Source organism: Macrobrachium rosenbergii, chromosome 17 (assembly GCF_040412425.1).
Source record: "Macrobrachium rosenbergii isolate ZJJX-2024 chromosome 17, ASM4041242v1, whole genome shotgun sequence".
Lineage (NCBI taxonomy): Eukaryota > Metazoa > Arthropoda > Malacostraca > Decapoda > Palaemonidae > Macrobrachium > Macrobrachium rosenbergii.
In genome coordinates this window covers 26,066,348-26,077,702 of record NC_089757.1, presented here as the reverse complement: position 1 = coordinate 26,077,702, position 11,355 = coordinate 26,066,348, and the positions used below count along the sequence as shown (strand labels likewise).

At 40.9% G+C, this 11,355-nt stretch overlaps 1 protein-coding gene across 1 annotated transcript in view; it reads left to right on the top strand.

Moving 5' to 3' along the window:
• The first annotated feature begins 1,471 nt into the window (after positions 1 to 1,471).
• Uxs (UDP-xylose synthase) overlaps positions 1,472 to 11,355 on the top strand; it is a 32,534-nt gene continuing 22,650 nt past the window's right edge. The window contains exons 1-2 of the mRNA XM_067119708.1: positions 1,472 to 2,007; positions 7,012 to 7,295. Coding sequence (XP_066975809.1) covers positions 1,941 to 2,007; positions 7,012 to 7,295 — 351 coding nt within the window. The 5' untranslated portion in view covers positions 1,472 to 1,940. The remainder of the gene's footprint in view (positions 2,008 to 7,011; positions 7,296 to 11,355) is intronic.

Below are 11,355 nucleotides of genomic sequence, written 5' to 3'. Positions count from 1 at the left end.
GGAACCTGAGAACCATAGCACTTTAGCCTTCGACTGTGTGTGTGTGTGTGTGTGTGTGTATGTAGATCATACAAACAGGCATATTTGCAGTAGTCTGATCACTTTATGTTAGTCCCTCTATATATGATATACCAAATTGGTAACCTTCATCTTGCATTCACTCTTACTTCCTGAGTTTTATGACTTCCGTTTAAACCAACACTCATGTCCTTTTTCAGCTAGGCATATGTCTCCGCCATCTTCATTTAACGGCTTCTCAGTTAAACACATTTCACAAGCGTTTTAGCTTCTATTTCCTTGTGTTAAAAGACTATGTCGAAACATTGGTCCGTATTTTTCCCCATATTAACGAGTTTAGTGCAGCTTTCTTGTGTTTCTCATCCTTTCATTCTTACGTATTAACGACATACGTGAGGATAAATTCCGAGAACTTCAAACTCTCTTTTTTTTCTCATTCAGTATCCACACTCCAACTTCTCTAATGAAGTAATGGATCAACAATAGCTTCATAATTATAGGGACGTTGTGACTATGATTTACTCAAGAAATTGTTTTCCCAAGGGCATGTCATGATTTACCTCCTCTCTTGCCGGTCATCTACGAGGTTCTTCCTGTGTATAATAAATACGGTCAGTTTCTTCTTTTATTGTAACATAAAATGCACGTCATCATCCATCACTTCACTTTGTTTCACTTTGTTTAGTTTTACGTACAGCCTTCACAGGGATAATTCCCTCTCTGGCGGCCCATATACGTTTTCAAAATAAGGTGCTTCTTATATTTTATAATTGTCTTTCAGTGTTTTCTCGTCAGTATCGTAGCTCCTGCAGAATAGGAGAGTCTTTTGTTCCTTTTTAAATTTGCTTTCTTCTTATATGCTCTTCACTTCAGGCGGTATGTTGTTGTATAGTCTTGGTGCGCAGTGTTCAATTGCTCTCTCGCCTGACTTACAATTTGGTCTAGGTTTAAATAGCCCATATGCTTCACTTGCATGTGTGATTACAATATTCAGTTCGGGTGTAAAGAAGCTTAAGCAGTTTCTCAGATATGTTGGTTCATCATATTTTAGTGCTTTAAAGACTGTAAGTAGTATTTTATATTCTATTCTAGCTTTTACTGGGATCTATTATAGCTTTATACCATCATAACTTTACATTCGTTGACAATGATGCCTGTTGACTTCACTTCCACATCTCTTACACACTTCTAACTCCATTCACCATTTTTGGGAATTTCTCTTTGCTATCATCATTTACCACTGTATCTTAAAAAAAAAAGATATTTCACACCTCTATCATCTAATAACTGATTTTTAAGAAGCTATGTGAACACTTGCTAATCTGTTATTCTGCACAATAGTGAATATCTGTTATTAATATATTATTCTGCATACGATTGCTATATATCAGTCTGTTTATATATTTACAGTAGCTCGTGCATCCGCTTGTATGCTTTCAGCACAAGTGGACAAACGTAAACCTCTTTGACATCAGAGGCCGGAGCCCAGTCCTCGTGATACCAGATGAAGTAAATTGTTGGTATATTGGATTAGAATATGAAATCTTATACCTATCAAGGAGGAAAAATAAATCGAGAAACAATTTTTTACTTGTCCCGGAACTCATGTAAAGAGAACACAACCAACTTCTTCCTCATTCCGTTCGCGAGATCTGAGTGAGTGAGTGGTCCGCGAAACAACAACAAACATCGAACTTTCTCTCTCTCTTTCTCTCTCTCTCTCGCTCGCTCGCTCGCTCGCTCCCCTACGTCACACAGGTAAAATCGAGTTATTATTCCCCTGACTGCTGGTGGTGCCCAACGCTTTTACAGGTGCGAGAGGATTTTTTTAGATAGAGGTGAAGAGAACACGTCACCAGCACATTATTATTATTAAAAATATTATTTGGGAGTCCGAAGGGAAGAGGACCTTGAGGGAATCGATGGTGAAACTGAAGACGATGAGGAGGTGGTTTTCGTCTGTCACCCTTCTTGCGTTTGCATTAGCAGGTAGGCCCACCTTGGTCATGGCATTTGATTATTTTCTTGGACTGTTCTGGACTGTTGTATGCTTTTTATTGACTTTGTCAGTCATTGTACCTCTGACATTAAGTCGTTACTGATTTAACCCAGGAATGGTCTCGGGTACCCGTACTCTAGTAGCCTAATCTAAGTTCCGTCATTTATATTTTTTTTTATTTTTGTCCATTGTAAGTCACATTTTACCTAGGCCTGTCGTGCTACACCCTTAGGATTAGGCCAGGCCAAAGTGAGATTTGTGCTTTGGCCTGTTCCAGGCTAGCCTAGGTAAGTAGCATAGGTTAGGTTGTGTATTGGATAAAGGCCGAGTTCGTGTAAAGGGAGTGGATGTAGAGTAGGGAGACAGGGTTAGGCTAGGGAAATCTGATGTGAAAATGGGCCCAACCTAACCTTTCCTAAAATGTTGTATCCTAACCTAACCATGCCTTACATACCTAACCTAACTTAGGGTGCTGTGACCTGGTCGAGGGGGCTTCGCCTCCGCTGGACCCCCCCCCCAAGTAACCTAAGTTATAATAGAATGTCGTGCCCTGACCTAACCAGAAATGGTCTTCCTGACCTAACTTAGGACATCTTCCCTGACCTGGCTGGGGGGTGTTTCACCCTCCTTGTGGTTCCCCCAAGTAACACTGACTATCAGATGCAGAATGGCGGGACAAAATTTAGAAGGTGAAATTACCAGTGCCTCACCCTGTCTCCCTGCTGTGCGTATACTACCCGTGTGAAGTCACAGACTCTAAGTGCCTCCTTATACTTTTTGTCAAAATTGCAGACTACTACTGCAACCTGATTCTCGTCAGTCCCCGTCTGAGATAGGCAGGCTATTTATCTTCTTTATTTTTTATGTTTTTGTGGAAGTGTTTTATTTATGTCTGTGTCTTTTGTTTTTACATTTATCTCTGAGGGGGCTGGTACTAAACATGGCTCCTATTTTGCTCGTAAACTATAGGGCCATGGTAGTAGTATGCAATTTTTACTTCTTGTCCTTATAGCCTAAATGTTATGTAAGGGCAAAGTTGATTTACAGCTGTGTGCTGTTTGTGTGCAATGTAGGCTAACTTGAGTAGATGCTAGCCAAGGCTGTCATTCAGAATGTAGGCTAAGCCATTACAGGTATTTTGTAATCTGTCATAGGGTCTGTAACTATTAGGTCTTACAGCTTAGCTTTTCTAAATGTTGCTTGAAATTTAATCATTCTTAACCAAATGACGTAAGTGAGCTGGTTAGGCTATGTAGCTTCCCAGAGATGTATTGGACAGCTGTCTGCTTCAGTGGGATAGCCATAGTGAATACTGTACTACATATTAAATTTGGGTGTGGTAGTTATGCAAGTTTACACACACTGTGCTGTAATTGAAAGATACTTTGCTAAATTAAAACTATACAGTCACCACCCAACTTATGAACGAGTTACGTTCGGGACAGCCACTTGTACCTTGAATTGTCTGTTAGTTGGTTTCTAATACAGTATGTAGTGCATAAGTTTTGTTGACGTTTAAATTCCTGAGTTAACGCGGGAATCATAGGTTATACTATTCACTGTATTTTTAAATTGTGCAGTATTATACAGAATTACTTTAGATGTTAGAAGGGTAAAAAGAAGAAGAAAAAGTTTTGATTCATGCAACATTCAAAATTGAGTATTTTTTCCATGCTTTGAGAGTTATGAACTTGAAGAGAATTTCACAGGAGCAGCGTCTGCACCACAAAGTAACGATGTGCACCTCCATCTGTTGACAAAAATACATGCTAAATGTTTCTTCTGGAGAGAGGAAATATAGGAAATGGGAATTCATCAAATAACAAGTTAAATCGGGAAGATAGAAATAAGTAGGAATATTTTGCAAGTATTCTCATGATTGTAAGAATAATACATGTTGGTCAATCATGAGAATACTCGGGATGATCAGAAAACGGGTTAAGAACAGGTTCTTCTTCCTCATGTTCTTGTATTCTTTGCAAAAATTCATACCAGCAGAATAGGCGTGCAGAGCAAAATCTGAACTTATGGGTGGCAAAAGGGAGCACTCTAAACACGATTTTAACTTGAGACCCTGTCTGTTCATTTCTTTGAATGTTCGTAAGTAGCTTGGTGACTGTACTGTATATAGGAAAGCTTTTACACTTTAATAAGATTAGACCTCACCATATGCTTGTGGCTTGACACCTCCTACCCCTGTCTTGTCTGATGAGTTTAGAATCTCTTGTTTAGGAATTTCTGCTGATACTAATGAAGTACTGATTGATTTGTGAAGGTAGGAGTTGGGTCTGCCGTATTTGCAAAGAATTAAATGTGCCCCAGTACTGTATCCCTTCCTGTGATGTTTTAAAAGAAGTTGGCGACCCAGAGATTTAGTGGGCCAAGATCTGAGGATTTTCAAATTAGATGAAATGAGCAAACTGGTGATATCTCTTGATAGGCAAAGGATCCAGGCAGATAAGGTATTTATAGAAGGTTCAAAGTCAGAAAATGGTATTGGATGTGCCGTAATCCACAAGGATGAATCATATGTAGCAAAATTACCCAAATGTGCCTCCATATTTACTGCAGGGTTGACAGCATTAATTAAGGCTTTACAATTAATAATTGTAAATAGATAAGGAAAATGCTTCATCCCATATGGTCTCAGAAGTGCATTAGATTGTCTGAGAGTTTTCAACAGTCACTCTTTAGTCTAATAACCTCTAGACTGACTCTTGTCACATTTCTTGTTTACACAAAACTCTTAATTTCTGCGGGGTTCCCTCTCATTTGGGGATTTGTGGTGATGAGGCAGTGGACAGGGAAGTGAAAGTAGACATGTGATCATGTATCTAAGTGTCCACCACCAGCATGAAAGGACCAGTTATGTCATATATTTAAAGGAAGTGGCAGGAATGGTGACTGTCCCCTGTCTTGCCAGTAATAAGAAATTTCAAAGCCTTACAGATAATATTAGACTCCTTCAGGAGCTTGTACTGCACCAGGGTGGGTCTATAGAGGGCAAGAGTTACATCCCATTATGGAGGCCTGAGTTTGTGGGGAAGGTGAGATGTTCCACTGCCCCTTGAGAGCGTGGAAACCTATACCAAGATAAAGAGGTGCAAGCCCTAAGCCAGAAGGTGTTGGAAAAGACTGAGCAGTAGCCCTTTACCACTGAAGCAGAGAAGAGCTTGTCTTGGCAGAGGTAGATTGGGAACTCTGCAGTTTGAAGAGTGGCTACTGCTAGAGATACCTCTCTCACAAAAACCACAAAAGATAGCTCACTTTTGTTGGTAAACATCTGTTGTGGATCTTAAAGTAATTGACATCTTTAGTGCATGCAAGTGACTCCACAGACTCATAGCTGTATGGTTACAGGGATAGTTTTGTTTTGTTATGAGACTAGTTATGTTTTATTGTACCTCAGTAGGACATTGTTATAATGTGACAGTGGAAGGTGGGAAGGAACTAGGCTAAAGTTGGGGTATGAAGTACACTTCTGTGCTTCTATGGCAGACCATAAGGTGTTCATTATCTTGGCTTTCATTGTTATTGTGCTTAATGTCGACTAGTTGATAGTATACCTTTGTTTGGCTGACGTGATGGCACTTAGTCAGTTGCTGCAATCAGGCTAACCTGCTAGGGTAGGCTGGATAGTCTTTGTATCCTGATGGGCAGGTTTTCAATTTGGAAAGGAATAGCATTATATCTTGGTTTACATTGATAGAGAGTTTGAACTTAAGTGCAGTTGCTTGAAGAAGCTCAAGTGGTGGTAACTAGGATTGCTGTTAGTGATGTTCTATGGGACATTTATAACTGGGCATGTCACACCTTTTAACTTCAACATAGCAAGTAAATTCGTAATTTACTACAATTGTAGGAGGGTGTCAGGTCCTCTCAAAGGAATAACCTCACCCCTACCATGCATGATAACCTCGAAAAAAAAGTTCAGTGCATGTACAGCACCTACATTGGAACGTATTTTTTAATAAATTATCATTCCACATTCTTGGGATTTCTTGTTAGAAGGCACTATGAAGTGCATAATTTTGCTCCAATCTGGGAGCCTTTGTCTTCATCATGGATATCATTGACAGCACCCTTCATAAATCACTTGTGCTTCCTTGAGATGCAGCACATCCTCAACCTCAGACTCTCCAGTATTGTCACTGTTTTGGACCACTGAAAACTAAGCCCTCAGGATACCCTGTTTGCAATAAAGTAGTTTGACATTAAAGTAGTTTGACATTGCATCAATTGGATGTTTCAGTGGGGTTGAGCTGTTAGCAGTCTGCATAAAGTTGATGATCAATTGACACCCGGACAGTGGCTATTGCCATATGTTTTGCCATTAGTAATTCAGTGTGACCCACATACTCATTTTAAATGTATTCATTAATCTTTTTACTGTCTTGCTGAAACCACATCTACAATGTTAAAGCAATACATAAGTGGTAAACTGTTACTTGTTTTATTTTTTTTTTTACATGAATGGAGAAGCTCCCAGCTTGTGTCTGTAACTTTGAAGAACTTTAATGAATATTGTATAGCTCAAAACTAACCCTTTCTCTAAAGATAAGAGGGAATATATTAACTAAATTATAGCTGTGTATTTAATTTATTCATTAGAGTGAAGATTAATCTTTTCTTGAGAGGAGGCAAATGAGTCTATTATTTCCAGATTTTGGCAAACAGGTCAGTTATTTTAAGATGTTAATTTTGAAAAAGACTTTAAAGTTAGATTTTCAATTGGATTAAGTAACTGATATTTGTAGGTATGACAGTACAGTATTTAATGGTGATGATATCATTTGATTCTAAAAATAATGAGACTTCCATACCATTTAATGTTTTGGGGCACTGTTGTATGTGATATACAGCTTTAAGCAGTTGAATTGATTTACAAGTAAAAATCATCTAGGAGCACAGAGATATAAAAAACTGTCAGTCTACTTGATTAATTTACTTTTTTTTTGAGGAAAACTAGTAATATAAAGAAATTTTCCTTGTAGTGATATTCAGCTGGAGTTTGGTGTCATCGAAGACTTCAGATGATATTCATAGAAAAGCCAACCAGATTGACTACACAGAATCTCAGCGTCAGTCCTCCCACCAACATGATGATGATAATGATGCTCAACAGCAAACGTTGGCTAAACATGGAATTACTAACTTGGTTGAAGCAGCATCTAGAATTAAAGAGCTGGAAGAAAGACTACGGGAAATTGAGTTCCGTATTCCAAAGAAATATCCTGAAGTGAAGTTTTTAACATACAAAGATAGAAAAAGGATTTTGGTAAGTTTAGCACTGGAATATTTATTGGATATTTGAGTGTTAATTTAGTTTGATCTTTATTCTTTTTCATTGACCAAGCCATCATATAATTATATCCTACTTTTAAAAGGTTTTATGAACCATTTCATTGTATTGAAATAGAGGAAGAATTTAACATTACTTGTTCAGTTCTGCTCATAGTAGTTTTATCACTGATGCTAGATAATGCATTTTATTCCTGTGCCCTTCATTCTTATGAGTTACATGTATAGTTTACATATTGTAGTGGACCTGAAATGGCAATCCTCTTATCATGAACTGGATTTCCTTGATCAGTGTACCGTGCATTATGTATATATTGCTGCAGTTATGTAAGTTGTAATCATCTTTTATTTGATCATAAAACTGTAAGGGAATTGAGGGGGAATTAGCTGTTTAAGATTTGCAGATACATTTAATTATGGTTCTGTATTTTGAAGCTATACAAGACTCCCAATCTCCCATTTTTTGGCAGGGAGTGATGTGGGAAAGTTTATAGTGTTTAACAATTTAAAAATTGCAATACACTCCCTGAACACCTGAATTAGCCCTTAATCCCACTAGCCCGAACAACTCTCAACTACCCATCCCACTATAGTGGGAATTTTAACAGCCAGCGTTACCAGCGCTGCAGGTAAAATCTTGTCACTTGAACTACCATAACAAACGGTTGGCAACGTGGACACAGGTGTGCGCCGACCTGCGCCCATTTTCGTCAATTGCTTTTGTTCGCGCTGCTGGAAGGTTGTTTCCTTCTGCAGCGCAAGGTTTTAATCCTATTGCCCGACTTCTCTTTGTATTTTGGACTTGTGGTGAAGACCTGGATTGGATTTAACTGTTTTTCTCCTGGGTTTTCTGGATATCTTCGACGTGGAACGTCTTTTGGATTTGGACTCACTGGTTCCCGGCCCGATTGTGCGTCACGGACTTTTCACCTTCTCTACCGTGCCATCAGCTTCGACGTCGGCCTCGACTGCCTACGACGGCGGACTCTGGCGCTCATCGCTTCTTCCTGCAAAGACGGATGAGTACCTTGAGACACGATAGACATTCCGTCAGGTATGGAGGAAGGTTAATTGTGATGTCCAGGCTCATTGCGATGAATGTTCCCATTGGAAGGCACAAGAGAGGGATGATTACATTCGTCGTCATCGCCAAGTCTTTGGGCTAATAACGGCGGCAGAGCGTCGGTCAGATTCTCGTTGCCTCAAGTGTCTCAGACTTCTGCTACAGATCAGTTGATGGATTTAGTGAGTTCAGTGGTAGTCAAACAGATAGAGGATAGGATTGCAATTAGTAAGGAAAATTCAATAGCTAGTCTTCTTCAACATTTCTCAGATAGGGATAATAGTAGTATTAGGATGTCTAATTCTTCTTCCTTTTCAGCTCCCTGCCTGTTCCAGAACCAGCCTAACGGGTGCTGAGGGTAATGGCAGAAACAAGCCTCTGAGTGGGTAGGTCTGCCGGCCCCTCGGCGCGAGCAGGCAGTGAAGGATTCCCCCAACCCCCTTGTAATATTGATAAATTTAATGTTGATAATGTTAGGATCAAGATCTAGGTGTGATAAAAGAGGATAGGTTTGGGTTTGGTAGTGAGGAGAAGGTTTTAACGGTGCAGTGTCGTTCTCTGAACGGGTTCTGGTTTCGGGTTCGAGTGATTTTTGTGCTCTGACAAGAGTTTCTCTATTTCTTCTTTCGATCTGGCTCAGTCTCAAGTCAATGTTTCAGTTACGGTGGGGCAGAATCCTTCTGCTTTCACTTCTAACTCACTTCCTACTGTTTTTTTTTCGACGGGTATAGACCTTTGGCTAGAGGTTATATTTTTGCTCGAATGTTTTCTCTAACATTAGAGAGGATGTGACACTGTAGTGTCCAGAATTCATGTCGGATATGTTTTCAGGATTATTGAGGGGGGCCAGATTCGGTGTACCTTCTTTCCTTTTTTTGTTCTAAGTTTTCTTCATTATCTGTCGCTTAATCTCCTGCTCCCACATTATGTTACCCCCTTTTCAGTCTCCTCTTCCGCCCTTTCTTCTTCTGCTCCGGTCTTTCCTGCGGATTCAGCTCCGGGTACCCGATGAGGTGCAGGTGCACAGCATTCTGGTTAGGCTGGTCCGATTGCGGACTCTTCATCGTTGTCCGGGGCTTCGTCCAGTGCCGCCTCCTTTGTCGGTCTTAGACCGTTCGGACTTGCGGAACAGGATTCTTATCCGTAGGTGCAGGAGATTCTGGCGGACTTAGAATGTCCTCTTGCCAGCAGTACGATTACGGACACGGGCTTGAGTATGTTACTTCATCGTACCCTCAAGCAAGAGCTCTGGACCTCCTGATTTTGAGGTTTTTATGACACTAAACCAGCTCCTGCCTCATTTTGGTGTTGGCTGATTTGGTTCGATCGGGTTAGCTAGGCTTTGGAAGAAGGGGATGTTCGCTTAGCATCGGTAGTTGTTTCTAATAGACAGCACTCTTCTCTTCTCTCTCCGAGTAGGACGATTTATGCAGTTCGAGGTAATCCTTTGGCAGGTGTCAGGTTGCCCCTCAACGAATCGGTTGAGGCATTCCTGTTTGTCTCCGGCGTCGTTTCAGCTCGTAGGGACTTCTCTTAGGAAGCAGGTGCTTGGGGGTATGTGTTCGCGCAATCAGACTGAGGCTCTTGCGCATTCTTTCGGATCTTTTGTTCAAGTTATTATAATTTGGGTTCTAAAGAGTGACGGCTATGTCCCCGGATCCGTGGCTGTTGGCAGCCTAATAAATTTATCTTGAGGGGTTTGGCTCACCAGGCGAAAGCTTTGGCTTTGTCTACGACGTTTGGAGCAGGAAAGTCGAAATTTCTATCTTGGTCATCTTCCCCCTCAGTATTCGGACGTTCATAAGAGGGATTGCTTAGAACACCATTAGCCTTAGCTAATTCTTGTTCAAGGATGATGACGTAGCCAGTATGACGAACATGGTTTCTTCTAACTCATGTCTCCGGTGTCGGCAATTATGCATCGTCGAGGATACAGTGTTGAAGTATCTAGACGATCCAGAGTGTTGAAGTATTTAGACGATCGTTTAACTGGCCTCCTCTCCAGAGGAGCTAGTAAGAGCGAGGGAATTCTATGGAATTCTTAACATATTCAGGTAAGCGGATTCTCTCTCTTCCTCTGAGGGTTTTCACAACCCTAGAGAGAGTCCAATTGGTCCTTCACAGATTGAAGGGTTCCCGTCCAACAGGGAACGGCCATTACTAGCTTGGAGAAGCTTCTTAGGGAGAATGTCTCTCTCTCTCTCTTTTAATTCCAGGGTCTCGTGTCCGAATGCGCTCTCTCTTCAGGTATGTCTCAGGAATCGCTGGGACTTCCACAACGAGAACGCTGTTATAGTCGGGAGCGATTCTTGCCTGTTGGATCGTTTGTGGTAGTCAGAAATGCATCTGACAGGGGAAAGGTCTATCGACTCCCCTCTTCCTGACGTTCATCTGTACACAGGTGCCTCAGATCAAGGTTGAGAATCAACCTTGGAGGAATCCAGGCCTCGGAATGAGAGTAGTCAATAAATCTTTGGGAAAGTCAATGCTGTAAAGGAAGCCCTCACTTGTTCTCAGTCTTAGTGCGCTACAGAGTAGTGGCTATGTTTAGCGACAGCGTAATTGCCGTGTCGTATCTGAAGAACTTGGAGGGGAACAGGCTCACAGAACTCAATACTATACTATAGCACATAGTCCTGAGAGGGTGCAAAGAACGAAAGTGTCTCTTCTTCCCCAATTTATATCTGGAGTCTCAAAGTACGGGCAGATTCGCTAGGTCGCTCTCATTCAGGTATTGGGAGGGAGAGTGGACTTTGACTCTGGAAGTAATAGTCAGATTCTCCGGAAGTGGCCAGCAACTGTTGACTTATTCGCGACATGATTAAACCATCGTCTTCCGGATTATTTCTCTAATGGTATCCCCATTTCAATAGTCACCAAGGTGACTTTATAAGTTGGAATCACTTGCAAGTGTACGCCTTTCCTCCATCCGGTCTCATTAATCAAGTAATAGGGAAATCACGGGAGAGTGTCA